Here is a 17,290-nt window from a genome sequence, read left to right on the forward strand (position 1 = left end):
AAATTATTGCAAGATAGTAGGAAAAAAGGAGGTTTTGGTTTACCAGAATGGGAACTTTATTATCAAGTGGCATCCCTAACATGGCTCAAAGATTGGATACAACTTAAAAATAAGCGGATATTAACGATAGAAGGCCATGACCTTCAACTTGGTTGGCATGGCTTTTTATGGAATAGGAAAAATAAATCACACACTTATTTTCAATGTCATAAGGTAAGGTATGCACTATTGAAAGTATGGGAAAAAATTAAAAAGAATCATTATATGAAAGTCCTAGTTTGGTTATCTACAATGGAAGCAATGATACATCCAAATACCACAGACCTAGATAAAATGGTAAGATACGCAGATTTATTAGACACAAAAGGAGAATTAAAATCGATACAAGATTTGAAAAAACAAGGAAATTTGGAATGGTGGCCATATTTACAAATCAAAACTAGATTTAAAAAAGGAACAATTTGGCATAAACAGGAAACAATCGGAATTAGATAAATTAATATTAGAATCGGGAAGAAAAATGATTACAAATATCTATAATTACTTATTAGGATACAAATTGGAAGAAGAAACAGTAAAGGAAACGATAAGTTGGGCTAGGAATTTTGGACATAACATAGAATTGGATAAATGGGAAAAATTGTGGGAGGAAAATTACAAATTGACCATGACAATATCATACAAAGAAAACAGCTGTAAAATGTTTTATAGGTGGCATTTAGCACCAGCGAGACTGGCAAAAATGTACCCCAATTTAACACCCCAATGTTGGAGATGTGGTCACAAACTAGGGACATACTACCACATGTGGTGGATGTGCCCTAAGGTGAGGAAATTTTGGTATAAAATTAAAGGGTGGTTGGAAGAGATTACACTCCAAAAGTTAGATTTTAAACCAGAGATGTTCCTCCTAGGAATAATTGATAGAAAAATGGAAAAAAGTCTCTATTATATTATATTTCATATTCTAACTGCCAGAATTACTCTAGCGCAAATGTGGAAGTTGACCAATACACCATTGGAAGAAACAATAATAACGAAAATCCTCGAATGCGCCAAAATGGATAAATTAATGATGGAGATCAAAGAAAGAGAAGACTCGGATTATTATAAAGTGTGGAATAGGTTTTATACATGGTTGGAAAACATGCCCTCTGGAACGAGCTCCCCCCGGAGATACGGATGATCCCAGACTTACGAACTTTTCGCTGGGCCCTAAAGACTTTATTTCACCAAGCCGGGCTGGCCTAATTTTTAAATTTTTTAAATTGTTTAATTTTAATCTGAATTTTAATGGGGTATTTAAACTGTTGGGCCAAATTATTTAATTTATTTTAAATTGCTTTTAAATTTTGTATTTTCTGTTTTTACCTTTGGCTGTTCACCGCCCTGAGTCCTTCGGGAGAAGGGCGGTATATAAATTTAAAAATAAAATAAAATAAAATAAATGTAGAAATCAAATTAAGAAATAAGAATATAAAGTGAAATTAGATATTAACATACTGGATATAAATGTAAATAATGATCCTGCTAACAAAACAATTAATTATGGATATTTAAAAATAAAGAGGAACGGGAGGATAAAAGCTAAGAGTAAAGACAAAAGTCGATGCAGAAAGTTGTAAAATTGTATATATCTGTTGTCAGTATTGTATTTTAACATCTGATGTACGTGTGTTTTTGTGTTTTTGTTTTTGTCTCTTGATTTCTTTTGCTATTGTGTGTTTGGTTTTAAAATGTAAAATACTCAATAAAAATTATTTTATTAAAAAAAAATCAAACTTCAGCTCTTCTTATGATGATGGTGTGAGTTCAATCTTCCCAGTGCAACCGAAACAAGTATATCAAGTAGGTTCACAACTTTTAAGAAGTCAAGCTTGGAACTTTCCCATTATGGACATTAACAAAGCTGAGAATTCTTCAAGAAAAAAAAGATATGATAGCTATTTTAGTGAGGGAAAATTTAATTGGGGAAGATTTGCTTCAGACCAATTTACAACATCTCAGAAAACAACTTTGGGACTTTTTTTAAGGGATATAAATAAAGCCGAGAACTTTTTTAGGAAAGGAGACAGAAGAAAAAGACTCTATTCGATGACGATAAACTGCAGGGAGTGACTTAATTAGGATGGATTATTTTTTAAAAAAAATTGATTTATATACCATTAGAAAGCTTTAAGTTAGTTTTGTGTTTTTAAAACAAGTATGTATGTATACACAGGTCTGCCGGTCCTTTAAGTAATGCTGAACAATATTCTAAAGTTGGTAAAATATTATGGACTGGATTTGAAAATATGAGAATGAATGCTATATTATTCCCCACAGCAAGGAGAATCTGAGATGGTTAAAATGATTCTTTTCTCCAAATAAGATATTATATTTAATCTGGTCTCTAGCTTGAAATTGCTTCCAGATTGTCTGTTTGCAATGAGAAAAAAAATGAAACTTTGATTCTGTTTTGTAAACTAGGCAGGTTTATTGTTATAGACATAATGTGTACATTATGTTGTGTAAAAGCAAAACGTTATGGTTGTAATGTTGTTACCTTCGACTGTACCAAAGAGTGTCAAAAGTTGATGCCTTTTTTTTTCTCCCAGTACACTATAGCCTCTCTTTTCCTCTCTTCTTATTTTTCCATGTTTTTTTTATTATATTTTATACTTTGATAAACTAATAAAAGTTTACTTGAAAAAAAACCACTCACAAACATTCGTGAAAATATTAGGGAGGCACGTCCAGGCATCAAGATGCAGATGATACACAAAGCAATTTCTGCTTCTCCTTTTTTATCCCTTTCCCCAATGATAGGAAAAGAAGATTATACTTAAAATACAGTAGATCTAGCCTAAGTATTCATGTCTCCTTTCTGCTTTACTTGGGACAGGCAACAAGAATCTGCCATCTGGAATTATACAACCTCTAAGGAATTCCATAGACCTCCAAATCTTTGTTGAGAGGTGGGCCGATTTGACTGATTGTAAATGTAAATTTCTAATTTCTTTGTTGTGCTTTGCTCAGGAATAGCAGTATCATAGGTTGAGCCCCCAAAGGAAACCAGAGGTCTCCTACTCCTCCCCCCTATAAGGTGCTAATCTCTTCCTTCCTACCTGAATCAATAATCCAGCGGCTCTTTCAGCTCCACCAATAGAAGAAGATGATTCAATGAACAACGGTGACTCCATTTTGTCCACTGGGAAGGAGAGAGACAGGAAAGGGTTCAACTTCATCTTTTCTAGCTTGAAGGCACAATTTAAGATTTCTTCCTGTCCTGCCCAGGAAACCTCCATTTCTCTCTCTTCTACACTCTGCCTTTCATAGGCTCCACCTGGGAGCCAAGAATAAAAGGAGAAGACCAAACCCACCACATGTTGAAGAACAAACCTCAGTTAAGATTGTTCTCCTAACGAAAGTCCAACCTCCCAGCTGGACTATTGTAATGCTCTCTACATGGGGCTCCCCTTGAAGAGCACTCGGAGGCTCCAACTGGTCCAGAATGCGGTCGCGCGGGTGGTTATGGGCGCAACTCGTTGTGCCCATGTGACACCCCTCCTGCGCGAGCTGCACTGGCTCCCAGTGGTCTTCCGGGTGCGATTGAAGGTGCTGGTAACCACCTTTAAAGCGCTCCATGGCATAGGACCCAGGTACCTTCGAGATCGACTTCTGCCACCAATAGCCTCCCACCGACCAGTTCGCTCCCACAGAAAGGGTCTCCTCAGGGTGCCATCAGCCAAGTTATGTCAGCTGGCGACACCCGGGGGAGGGCCTTCTCTGTGGGAGCCCCAGCCCTGTGGAATGAACTGCCCCCGGAAATACGTAAGATCCCCGACCTCCGGGTATTTCGCTGTGCACTGAAGACCCTGTTGTTCCACCAGGCCGGGCTATCGACATGATAACTTTAAATTGGGGTATTTTAAATTTCTGGGGTTTTAAATGGAGCCAAATTTATTTAATAATTTTAAATTTTAAATTGATGTTTTGTCTTGTGTTTTTAAATAGGCTGTACACCGTCCTGAGTTCTTCGGGAGAAGGGCGGTATAGAAATAAATTATTATTATTATTATTATTATTATTATTATTATTATTATTATTTTGGAACAATACGTGTAAGTTTATACTCTTGGCAAACAAAGCATTTGCTCAATCACTGTAAATTCCCCCCCCCCCGCAGTTTGAAACCAGATAAATTAGTGATATTCCAGCAACCCAGGAAATGGGTTGGAAATGGCCCAGCAGGGATCCGTGTAGGAATTTACTCAAAATTATCTGTTTAAGGAAAGCCAAAAATAAAGAGAAATCTCTCAGGATGGAGGAGGAGCCAGAATACCACTCAAGGTGGCCCCTACAAGAGTATGTCTTCTGGGAAAGACCAACCATAGCCTTGCTCTGAAGGGAGGGAATTCCTTTGTGCGCCTTGCAGAGAGAGTTCGATCTTTCTTATTGGGTCAACTTCTACTAAGTCCAACGACTAAGACTCGAGAAGACACAGAGAATTAAGGATAACTAGAATATTTCTAGAAAGTATCTAATCCAAGTGGAACAGTCTCCCCTTACCTAGAGAGGTATCCTGACCTTGACTTTTATCCTTGGGGATCCCTCTGAAAGACAGATCAGGAGAAAGATTTGTGCGGATCCAGCGAATTCCTCCCCATTCCTGGAAGGACCTCAGAACCTGAAATATAAGCACAGAGGAGCAGTTAAGAGGACAGGACAAAAGAGGAGCTGCATTTTATTTTCTGCCCACAAAACCGTTCTGTCCCATCAGTGGCGTTGGATGAGACCCAATAGGGGAATTCAGGGTGAAATGGAAGAATTCAAGCAGGTGAAGATCCCTTCAGATTTCACAAAAGAAGCTTCTCTGACCTGCAGCTCTTCCTGCTTCTCTCCTTTCACAGCCTCAGCACGGACCTTACAGCACCGGGAAGCTGGTCTCCTCTGACTCTCCTGGCTCTCCAAAGATCCTCCCAGCCTCGGAATCTGAATCTGAATCTGAATCTAAATGGAGATGTGAGCAGAGGATTCCTTTAGGCTTCCTTCTCTCCTCCCCCCTCCCCAATTCGTGGATCTCCCCCCATGCGCAGCCAAGAGCACTTATGGGGCGGACTTCCCGCTCCCTCCAACCTCAGACTCTCCTTCCCTCCCCTGGGCAGGATCTGAGTCGTGGGATCCCCTCTTGCCCGCTTCCACCGGATTCCCAGGGAGCAACTCTCAGCCGGAACATAGAGAAAACTCAGCCGGAGTGGAGCATGCGCAGTGGCCTCGGCATCAAGCGAGCGCCCCCTGCTGGCACCTTGGGTGAAGTCGCTGCCCACAAACACAAACACAGAGGGAGAGCCAGGAGTGTCAAAGATGCTTTTTCAAAAGGTAACTGGACTTTATTTTTTTCTTTGAAGACCTTTTGATTCTTATCCAAGATGCTTCTTCAGCTCTAACTGGAGGGTGGGGAATGGAAGGATTCATACTCCTTGCAGAAAGCCGGTCACTTGCATCCTTTGAGAGAGGCCTTGAGGCCACTTGCAGATTTATCTGGGTCCACCTCAGGGTCACCCGAGTTGTGCAAATGGGTGCGGAGCCTTCGTGGAACTGAAGAAGGTATCCCTATATTGTTTATGGCTTATATCAGGCTTATATACTGCTTCACAGCTCTCTCTAAGCAGTTTACAGAGTCATCATGTGGCCCCCAACAATCTGGGTCCGCATTTCCCCCACCTCGGAAGGATGGAAGGCTGAGTCAACCTTGAGCTGGTGAGACCCGAACTGCCAAACTGCTGGCAGCCGGTGATCAGCAGAAGAAGCCTGCAGTTACTGCATTCTAACCACTGCACCAACGCGCCTCAATTGTATTGTAGATTACATCTTCCTAAAACTGGGACCAGAGTTGCCTGGGCCACATCCTCTGACGTTTCTCCTCCTTCACCTTCCGGAAGGGATGAGGGAGCCAGGAGGGGCAATCCCGGCTTCCATCCTCCAAACGTCCCACAAAAGGCTCCCTGCAGCCATACGTTTCATCCAGATGTTTCACCTTTGTGTAAATAAATCCCAGGAGAAACACGGAGATTTCTCCAAGAAATGGGAATGCAGACTCAGACCTCCATCACCGAGCTTCAGTATTCATGTAATTCCGAATTATGTCATTAAGGATGGAGAGAAAAGCGTGGAGGGGAAAATGAGGCCACGACCCTGGAAGACCGAGATGGATGGGAAAAACATCCTCATCACCTGATGCTTCTCAGCCGTGAGACTCCCCGGGAGGTCAGGGAAACGGGCCATACAGAAAGGCCTCTGGAAAGCCAGAGTGGGTCCTGCACTGGAAGGCTAGAGACACGTGTCACGGGGGTCGTGGGAAAAACAAGTGAGCCGTGGCTGGAGGAGATCTCTAGATTTGGGGCCTCATCGGCTCATAGCCTGGGATTTCCCCATCTCAACAATCCTTGCCTCCCCGAGAGATTCCTTCGCTCAGGGCCCGCCTGGGTCCTCTTGGGGACCCCCAGTTGAACACGGAAAGGCCCCCTCCAGTTCCGCCGTACACAATCTGCGGATCCCCGCCCCCCTTTCTCTTTCTGCTCCAAAGGCATTCTCGGCAGAGAAAAATCACCAGAAAGTCTGCCCAGAGACCGATGACTCATCAGAAGCGAAGCTTCCCATTGGTGCAACCGATTTCTGTCAGGCCAACTCTGAAATATTCTTGTCAAGCCCCCCCCCGCCCAATTCCACTTCTCTTGGGGAGGGGGCTTGGGGGAAGCTTCCAGGGGCTCCGCCTGTTGCCGCTGCTGGTGGGGACGTCGGCGGGAGCCCTGGAAACAAAGGGGTTCCCGGCATTCGGCTCTTCTGCAGGGAGTCCTGGAGTCTCAGAGGAGTGGGAGGAGCCTATTTTGGCGGGAAGAGCAGAGACGGAGACAGAGGCTGCTCTGAGGGAAGAGCCACCATGGGAGTGGTGGTCTTTGGGGTCCTCAGGGAGGGACTAGACTCCCTTCTCTGGGTCAGACACCGAATTGGGCCTCCTTCTGGTCCCCTCTCCTCTCTCAGGGGCCCCTTTCCGGCTTCTCTGTTGGGAGACCCCCAGGGGACCCTTTGAAGTCACTGAGGCCAATGAATTGGAGGATTCCCAGATCCCCACACTGGATCCCCTGTCAAGCCCTCGGCCTCCAAAAACCCTTCAGAATAATGATGGTATTTGGCTCAGGGCTACATTTGCAAAGGGAAAGAGTGGAATCCCTGGCTGGACAATCAGGTATATATTGAATATTACATAATCAGTAAAATTTTAACAAAAATACCAATATTTTATGAGCATTATTCCCACATTGTAATTTTTTGCTTCTTTCATAGAAAACATTGTATGCCACTCTCCCCCCTCCTACATATTTATCTGTTTCTTCATTTAGCTCTTCAATGTATATAAAATAGGGCATCATTTACATTGTGCAACAACTGTTTCCAATAATTTATTAACCTTTCAAATTGAGAAAGGAGGTTAATAATCAGGAAATATGTTTTTTAAAAGGTTATATTAAGATAAAAAGCAGAAATCATGCTACTAAGAGTTTCCTCTGAAAACATACCAATCAAATAGCATTGATATGGTTTATCAATGCTATTGTCCCATAATACAGCAAGCCAACTCCAAAGTATCCCTGTCAAGACCCTCCCCTCCCAATTCCACTTCTCCCCTCTCTTGGGGAAGCTTCCATGGGCTTCAGTTGTTACTTCTGCTGCTGCTTGCACTGATCTATCACCACACTGCCTTTTACCGCTGATCAGCTGTAGGGTGAAACGCCGCAGCAATAGTTTAAACAGTATTTAGCCTCTCTGCCACCATCGAGAGGATCGGAACCCGCTTTCAGGCAGCTTGGCCTCAATTGCCAATCTACCACCAGGAGTGGATCGGATCTAGGGGATCAGTTGGAAGGCTTCTCAATTTAAAGCTAAGGTGTCTTGGTTTTTTTCCCTCTTCTTTGTCAAGTGAGCCCTGATTTTTTCCTTCTCCCCGATCAGCTGGGACTCGGCTAGATTGGGGGCAGGGCCAGGCAGAGGTTGTATTTACCGGTTCTCCAAATTACTCAAAATTTCCACTACCGATTTGCAAGAACCAGGGAGAACCGGTAGCAACCCACCACTGCTCTGAGGGAAGAGCCACGGGGGGAGGGGGGAGATTGGGGTCCTCAGGTAAATGGAGACATTGCCTGGATGTCCCCACTATGACTAAGTGCAAACACTTAAAAGACCAAAAATATATTCCAAGTTGTAGAAAGAGGCAAAAGGCTTAAATTTAATGTCCCATGGATTATCTCCATAGGTGTACAATTACATAATTAGGAAGAGCCTTGGTGGCGCAGTAGAATAAAGCACCGTTAAGTAACACCAGCTGCCTGCAATTACTGCAAATCTCACCAGGCTCAAGGTTGACTCAGCCTTCCATCCTTTTGAGGTAGGTAAAATGAGGACCCGGTTTGTGGGGGCAATAAGCTGACTTTGTATAAAAAAGAACACTGCTTGTGGGGGACGAAAGCCCTACTAAGCAGATATATACAAAAATATGAAGGCTATTGCTTAACACATTGTAAGCTGCCCTGAGTCTCTGGAAAAGGGTGGCATATAAATCAAAGCAATGACTTTGTATAAAAAAGAACACTGCTTGGGGGGGGACGAAAGCCCTACTAAGCAGATATATACAAAAATATGAAGGCTATTGCTTAACACATTGTAAGCTGCCCTGAGTCTCCGGAAGAGGGTGGCATATAAATCAAAGCAATAAATAAATAAATATTATGAAAATGCCAGGATTTTTTCAGGAGAAATGTTCCCACCTTTTAATTGCTTGCTTCTTTCGTAGAAAAATCTACCGTACTAATGTTTTCCCATTCCATGGTTTTCAAGACATCATTGTACAATGTGAAACTGAGTCAGATGTGAACTCATTCCACCCACTTCAACCATTTCAACCATTCTTCATATGTTTTAGTCCCCAGGCCTTTGGTCACCTTCGATTTTCAGTGGCTGGGATGGAGGGAGGGTGTGGCTGGTAGAAGGTGGGAGGCCTCGACCAACTAGTCATGGCCAGGTGTGTGGCCGGCTTGGCGCAGCTCCCTTTGGCTAATTTCTAATTTCTACCTCTATTGTGTAACCATTGATAACGCAAATCCCATGTTAAAAAACATTGTGTCTTCTTTGTCCTTTATCTTTAATGTAAACCTATCCATTTCTGTACAATCTAGTATTTTTCTAATTATATTTTGGTCTGTAGGAGTTTCCTCATTCTTCCAGTGTTGTGCAAATTCAATTCTCGCTGCTGTCAATATATGTAGTATTAAATATTTGTTCCCTTTGTCATATTTTTCTGATATTATACCTAACAAAAATATTTCTGACTTTAAATGTCTATCTTGCTTTAACTATGTGCTAACTATATGTTGCTTTAACTATGTATTTAACTCTAATTATGTGTGTATTATGTGTGTATTTTCATCCAATTTTTTTTTTGCCTTTCGGCATATTCACCACTTATGGTAATAAGAGCCCGGTTTACATTTCCTGATTACATTTCCAACATTTGGCGGACAGGTTTTTAAACATCTTGGCTATTCTTCCTGGTGGCAAATGCCACATTTGTTGTATTAATCTTTTATAGTTACCTTCTTTAATTGTTTCACATCTTCCTGTTAAGTATACTCCCAAATATTTAACTTTCTTGACTACCTGAAAGTCTATCTTCTTTCTTTCTTTCTTTATTTTATAAAATTTGTATGCCGCCCTATCTCTAAGGACTCAGGGCGGCTCACAACGACAGTCGACCAAGCAACTGTTAAAAACAACGAATATACATAAAAAACAAAGAAAGTTTTTTTTTTAAAAAAAAAATTAAAATATACTACCCCATCAGTCCAGCCCTTTGTCCATTCATTTTTCTGTTAATCCGTAAGGGAAATAAATTGATTGCTGTCCACAGGATATTTTCCTGCCCATTGTGGGTTCTTTCTTGAGAAGGATTCTATTTTACAAAAACTCCTTCCGCATTCCGTACATTTCTATTTCCCTCTTTTGTGGATCCTCTTATGGACAGAAAGGCTACTGTTAAATCTGAAGCTGTTCCCACATTCCAGGCATTTATGGGGTTTCTCTCCGGTGTGGGTCCTTTTATGAATAGTCAGAGACCTACTAGCAACGAAGGTCTTTCCACACTCTCTGCACTTATAAGGTTTTTCTCCTGTATGGATCCTGTTATGGTAACTAAGTTGACTGCTTCGGCTGAAGCTCTTCCCACACTCTATACATTTATAGGGTTTCTCTCCTGTGTGGATCCTCTCGTGAGAAGTAAGAGAAGTCTTGCAAGTGAAGCTCTTTCCACACTCCATACATGTATAGGGTTTCTCTCCCGTGTGGACAATTTTATGGCGATTTAGTCCACTGCTGGTGGTATAGCTGTTTCCACACTCCATGCATTTATAGGGTTTTTCTCCTGTGTGGATCCGTTTATGGGTAGCAAGGTCACAGCTTTGCCTGAAGCCCTTCCCACAGTCTAGGCATTGATAGGGTTTTTCTCCTGTGTGGATCCGTCTATGAGAAGTAAGAGCACTCTTTACACTGAAGCTCTTTCCACACTCCATGCACGTATAGGGTTTTTCTCCTGTGTGGACCCGTTTATGGGAAACAAGGGTACTGCTTTGGGTGAAGCCCTTCCCACAGTCTAGGCATTTATAGGGTTTTTCTCCTGTGTGGATCAGTGTATGACAATTAAGAGCACCGCTTCCTCTGAAGCTCTTTCCACACTCCATGCATTTAAAGGGTCTTTCTTCTGTATGTATCTTTTCATGGGCTGTAAGGGAACACTTTGTTCTGAAACTTTGTCCACAAATCACACATTTATAAGGTTTTTCCCCTGAATGGATCCTTTTGTGGCACATCAGGTAATTACTACTTGTAAAGCTCTTCCCACATTCTATGCATTTAAAGGGTTTTTCTCTAGTATGTACCCTTTTATGGGAAGTAAAGGAACCCTTCACACGGAACCTTTGTCCACAATCCACACATTTGTAAGGTTTTCTCCCTGTATGGATCCTTTTGTGGCATATCAGGGAACTACTAGTTGTGAAGCTTTTCCCACACTGTTTGCATTTAAAGGGTTTTTCTCCTGTGTGGATCCGTCTATGAGAAGTAAGAGAACTCTTTACACTGAAGCTCTTTCCACACTGTATACATTTATAGGGTTTTTCTCCTGTGTGGAGCCGTTTATGGGAAACAAGGGCACTGCTTTGCCTGAAGCTCTTCCCACAGTCTAGGCATTTATAGGGTTTTTCTCCTGTGTGGATCAGTGTATGACAATTAAGAGCACCGCTCTTAATTACTACTTTTAAAGGTCTTCCCACATTCTATACATTTAAAGGGTTTTTCTCCAGTATGTACCCTTTTATGGTACGTAAGGGAACTCTTCACACTGAAACGTTTTCCACAATCCACACATTTATGGATCTTTTTATGAGAAATTGAATTACTGCTTTTTCCACAGTCCACATCGTTGTAGGGCTTCCCCCTGGCCTGGTTCTTTTTATGTGAAGTAAGATTATTACTGCTGGAGCTTTTTCCCGATTTGCAGTGATTACTAGCATTGGGGTTTGCTTTGAATCCTTTTCTACTTTGACACTTCCCCGTATTTTCTTTGGAATCACGTTGGATCAGGAAGTGATCCATTTCCACACATTCAAGAATCGATTTTTCTCTCCACTTGTGCTTCTTTTTATGTTTCTTCCTTCCCCGCTTATTTGTAGATGTCTCTACAAATAAGGAATTTCAGTTGTGATTATTTGCAATGGCACGAAATTCGGCTCTTGGTCGTTTTCCTTTTTCTGCGCCTCAAATGCTTGCAGGGAAAGAAAAATAAATTAGAATAATCTACAACCGCCACTTTGGTGTCCCTATGCATAGATTTATCTATTATACTGGGCATCTCCGGAGAAAGGAATGAGGGAAATGACAGCATGCATATTACTTATTAACTTAAAAGACTAGCATGGCTGCTCATCTAACCCTCATTCTTGGCAGTTAAAAATTTAAAGCAAAAACACATGTTGACATCAGGACGTGGCACACAAATTGTCTTGGCTATGACGCACCCAACTTGCATTCAATAAAACAACATATGTCACTGCAACACAAAGGAAGACACAATTGTGCAGATCAAATGAGTAGGACCTTGATGGGACATTTCCCTAGGTGGACCCATCACATGATATGATAAAAAGGGCAGAATCCACAGCCTACTGCTGACATTCAATTAGTTCAGGTTTTATCACCTTGACTGACTCTGCTGACTTTCAATATCAACTTGCCTTGATCAAGGGGCATAGAGTGCCTTAGATAAACCATCTACCAGTGGCCCCAATATTTCATCATGTTTGCAAGAGGTTATGTGGGATTTCTGTCTGACATCGTAACCAAATGGTCTTTGTGATTCTTTAACGGGGCAGCTTTGCTCATACGCATGAATATTTCAATTTAACTTTTTTATTAGTTTATCGAAGTATAAAATACAAAGAAAAAAAAGCAGGGAAAGGAAGAAGAGAGGAAGGCAAAAGAGGGGATGACATGGCCAGCAGGTGTCATGCCCAGAGAATCTCCTCACCCTGGACCAAGGCTCTTCAACCTGAAGCCATTTGGATCAGTTTCCCACAGAAAACAGCAGGAGCCACAAAATCTGAGTTGGCATGGCCAACACGACATCACTCACTCCCACCTAATCACATGACCACCACCTCCAGCCATGTCTACCCAGGTTTTGTGGCTATTACCATGCAGCTGTATTAAAATGGGTGAGGGAATAGAAGAGAAGAGAAGAGAAGAGAAGAGAAGAGAAGAGAAGAGAAGAGAAGAGAAGAGAAGAGAAGAGAAGAGAAGATTTGGGAGGGACCTTGGAGGTCTTCTAGTTCAACCCCCTGCTTAGGCAGGAAACTAAACCACTTCAGACAAATGGTTATCCAACATCTTCTTTAAAAATTCCAGTGTTGGAGAATTAACAATTTCTGGAGGAAAGTTGTTACACTGATTAATTGTTCTAACTGTCAGGAAATTTCTCCTTAGTTCCAAGTTGCTTCTCTCCTTGATTAGTTTCCACCCATTGTTTCTTCTTCTACCCTCAGGTGCTTTGGAGAATAGTTTGAGGCCCCCTTCTTTATGGCAACCCCTGAGATATTGGAAGACTGCTATCATGTCTCCCCCAGTCCTTCTTTTCATTAAACTAGACATACCCACCGTTCTTCATATGTTTTAGCCTCCAGTCCCCTAATCAACTGTTGCTCTTCTCTGCACTCTTTCTACAGTCTAAATATCTTTTTTACAATGTGCCGACCAAAACTGAATGCAGGATTCCAAGTGTGGCCTTATCAAGGTATTATAAAGTGGTAGTAACACTTCACGTGATCTTGATTCTACCCCTCTGTTTAAGTAGCCTAGAACTGTGTTGGGTTTTTTGGCAGCTGTTGTACACTGCTGGCTCATATTTAAATGGTTGTCCACTAGGACTCCAAGATCCCTCTCACAGTTCCTATTATTGAGCAAGGCACCACATATAGTGTACCGTTGCATTTTGTTTTTCTTGCCTAAATGTAGAACCTTACTTTTTTCACCATTGAATTTCATTTTGTTAGATAGCGCCCAACGTTCAAGTCTGTCATGGGCCTTTTGTATCTTGAGCCTATCTTCTGCAGTGTTGGCTATTCCTGCCAGTGGTGTCATCTGCAAATTTGATGAATTTCCCATCTATCCCCTCGTCCAAGTCATTGATGAAGATGCTGGAGAGTACTAAACCAGAGCTTTGGGGTACTCCACTGCATACTTCCCTCCATGTAGATGCAGTTCCACTGAGGGCTACAGGTTGAGTGTGGTTGGTCAGCCAGTTAGGAATCCATCTGGGGGTGATACTGTCTAACCCAGAATGGATAACTCTTCGACATAACAGATTACTGCTTTTAGAAGGCCATGATCTCCTATTAGGATGGCATGCTTTTTTATATGGTATAACAAAAACAAAACTCATCAATACTTTCAAGGACACTGTATAAGAAATGCTCAACTTTCAGTATGGGAAAAGGTGAAACCGAAAATTTACATTAAAATTCCAGTTTGGCTCTCAACAATGGAAGTATTTCTACATCCAAATGTAGTAAATCTGGAAAAAAAATTAACGTATAAAAATATTTAAAATGCGGAAGGGGAACTTAAACCAAACAAGAGTTACAGAATCAAGGTGTGGACTTATCATGGTGGCCGCATATGCAAATAAAATCGAGATATGAGAAAGGTATTAAGGATTATGACTTCTATAAAGAGCCTACAATATTTGACCAAATAATGTTAGCGGTAGATGAAAAGTTGATAAAGAAAATATACAATGACAGTATGGGCAAAAAACTTTGGCGGCTATAGATTTAGACAAACGGCAAAAGCTTTGGGAAAGAAATTGTAAATTGACAATGGCAACTACATATAAGGAGCATTTATATAAAATGTTTTAAAGGTGGCATCTACCACCGGCAAGATTAGCAAAAATGTTTAAAAGCATGTCCGCCAGATGTTAGACACCAGGGACGTATTATCATATCTGGAGAATTGTATTTGCACAGTACTGGAAAAATGAGGAAACTCCCACAAAGGACGATATAATTAAAACAAAATTTAGATTGTGCAGAAATGGATGGACTGACACTAAACATAAAAGAAAAAGAAGATACAGAATGTTGTTGGACATGGAACTTGTTTTATAAATGGTTGCATAGCAGAGGTAGAAACTAGTGGGAAAAGCATTATTGTATAAAAATTGATCCAGACTATATGCTGTTCAGTAAGCACTTATGTATGTAACGTGAAAATATATAAATAAACTGTTAAAAAAAGAATATAAATCTGACTTCAGCTCTTCTTATGATGATGGTGTGAGTTCAATCTTCCCAGTGCAACTGAAACAAGTGTATCAAATAGATTCACAACTTTTAAGAAGCCAAGCTTGGGACTTTCCCATTATGGACATTAACAAGGCTGAGAATTCTTCAAGAAAAAAAGATATGATAGCTATTTCAGTGAGGGAAAATTTAATCGGGGAAGATTTACTTCAGACCAATTTACAACGTCTCACAGAACAACTTTTGGACTTTTTTCAATGGATATAAATAAAGCCGAGAATTTCTTTAGGAAAGGAGACAGAAGAAAAAGACTCTATTCGATGAAGATAAACTGGAGGGAATGACTTAAATATGGTTTAATTAATTAGGATGGATTTCTTTTTAAAAAATTGATTTATGTACCGTTAGAAAGCTTTAAGTTAGTTTTGTGTTTTTAAAACAAGTATGTATGTATACACAGGTCTGCCGGTCCTTTAAGTAATGCTGAACAATATTCTAAAGTTGGTAAAATATTATGGACTGGATTTGAAAATATGAGAATGAATGCTATATTATTCCCCACAGCAAGGAGAATCTGAGATGGTTAAAATGATTCTTTTCTCCAAATAAGATATTATATTTAATCTGGTCTCTTCCGGTTTGCAAGCTTCGGCGACGGCGGTGTTTTTTAAAGACCGCCAGCCCCGCCGCCTGTAGAGCCGCCCCGCGAACGAGGAGCGGCTCAAAAACTCCGAAATCTTGAAGATTGTAGGAGAAGAGACAGCAGGGCACAGGTTGAGCCCCTGTAACCCCCCAGGGAATTGTTTCTGGGGAGAAAACAGGCGCGGCTCCCTCCCAACCTGCGGAGACTCCGGGCGGCGTGGGACGATTCTGCCTTCAGCAGAACAAGCCGGCAGCAGCAAACTTTTAAAGTGAAAGGAACCAACCTTAACAAGCAGCGGAAATACTAACTTGTATCCAGAAACTTGAAAATTGCAAGTATTAGTGCTTTGTTGACTTTTTAATTCAAAAGAGAAAGCGAGTGAGTGAAAGTGATTTGAAAAAATATGGCGCCCAGCATTTGAGTTAACGAGCTAGTGAAAGTGGATTTGTGAAGTCATCCTGCTTTGCTATAAAGTTACAAAGCTGCTACAAAGTTGCTCTATTTAAAGAAAAAAATCCTTTTTCTAAAATTTGACTTTGCTTTACTTCAGTTTCATTTGACTAAATCTGGGGGACTTTTTTAGAAGTTTCTGTGGAGGAGGGAAAGGAAAAGGAACTTCCCTCTTCAGAAAAACTAGCCTACGTGGCAGGATGGCTTCAAAGAAGCAGGAAGGGAAGGCAACGGGGGGGGGATCCCCCACACATAAACATGAAACGCAGCCTCCCCCTGCTCAACAGCTACAGACTCAGAAAAAAGAGTTTGATGTGGGAGATTTAAAAGAATTTATTTCTAAAATTTTGGATGATAAATTTCAAAAATCCCAACAGGAAATAGATGACAAAATTCAAAAGTCTCATCAGGAAATTATGCAGGAAATTAATGAAGTTAAAGATATGGTGAAACAGAATCAACATAAGGTGACCAAAAAAATATCAGAAGTTGCGTCTGGCCTGGCAGAATTTATTATCAAAGTTGATTCTAAAGTGGAAGAATTTAAATCAGAAGTTAATGTCAAGATGAAAGATAATGACTATAAGATTTCTGATGTGGATGATAAAATGCAGAAAGTCGAGAACGAAATTGTTATGATGCAATTCAGGGCAATGGAATTCGCTATACGGCTTCGAGGAATTCGAGAAGATGATAGACAGGACTTGAGACAGGTCTGCTCTGAGGCCTTGGCTGTGATTTTAAAAATTAATCCTGATGTGGTTTTTTACAAAATAGATAAAATTTACAGAGTGAATTCTTGGGTGGCCAGACAAAGACAACTGCCTAGAGATGTGGTCATATATTTTACAGATAGAGCAATAAGGAATGACATCCTGCAAAAATCCTTTCGTACTTCTGTACAAGTGGGGGGCTCACAAATTGGAGTCTATAAAGAGTTACCACCTAAAATGTTGAAAACCAGAAAGGACTTTGGCTTTCTTGTTAAAGAACTGCAAAACCAACAGATACCATTTCGGTGGGATGCCCCAACTGGTATAATTTTGAGATACAAGGGAGAAAGATATCGCTTGAACACTGTGGAGAAGGCGGAGCATTTTTACACTACTATTTTTAAAGAAAGAACACCATCTCCGCGTACATCCACAGTTCTGGAGATTAAGGAGAGTAATAAGAAGCAACTTCAACAAGAACTTCAAGAACAGTCTAAGCAGCAACCAGAGGAAACGCAGGGCGCTGAAGGAGGTTTTCTGGATGAGCCTTTGCTGGAATCTTCTCCAATTTTGGACCCGGTTCAGATGGCTGAATTTAA

General features: G+C 41.1%; 2 protein-coding genes across 10 annotated transcripts in view; both read right to left on the reverse strand.

Moving 5' to 3' along the window:
* Positions 1–17,290, reverse strand: part of LOC132710707 (uncharacterized) — a 76,438-nt gene that overhangs the window by 4,705 nt on the left and 54,443 nt on the right. For 5 of the 9 annotated variants that reach the window (XM_087884807.1, XM_087884803.1, XM_087884805.1 and 2 more), the window contains 3 exons: positions 4,861–4,992; positions 4,552–4,669; positions 3,108–3,190 (listed from right to left, as the gene is read on the reverse strand). The exons of 1 other annotated variant lie outside the window; for it this stretch is intronic. In XM_087884807.1, coding sequence (XP_087740933.1) covers positions 3,108–3,190; positions 4,552–4,669; positions 4,861–4,992 — 333 coding nt within the window. Of the gene's footprint in view, positions 1–3,107; positions 3,191–4,551; positions 4,670–4,860; positions 4,993–5,118; positions 6,534–17,290 lie in introns of those variants that run through there. 3 more of the 9 variants (XM_087884811.1, XM_087884812.1, XM_087884806.1) reach the window with 3 other exon arrangements.
* On the reverse strand, positions 9,700–11,833 carry LOC148116108 (uncharacterized). Its single transcript, XM_087884895.1, has one exon. The coding sequence runs from the start codon at positions 10,896–10,898 to the stop codon at positions 10,023–10,025; it is 876 nt and encodes a 291-aa protein (XP_087741021.1). The 5' UTR covers positions 10,899–11,833; the 3' UTR covers positions 9,700–10,022.

This window comes from Pantherophis guttatus, chromosome 2 (assembly GCF_059756535.1).
Source record: "Pantherophis guttatus breed Tessera chromosome 2, ASM5975653v1, whole genome shotgun sequence".
Lineage (NCBI taxonomy): Eukaryota > Metazoa > Chordata > Lepidosauria > Squamata > Colubridae > Pantherophis > Pantherophis guttatus.

Excerpts from the sequence above, each read along its gene's own strand:
- LOC148116108 (XM_087884895.1), bottom strand. The coding sequence starts at position 10,898 with ATGTGCCACAAAAGGATCCATTCAGGGGAAAAACCTTATAAATGTGTG.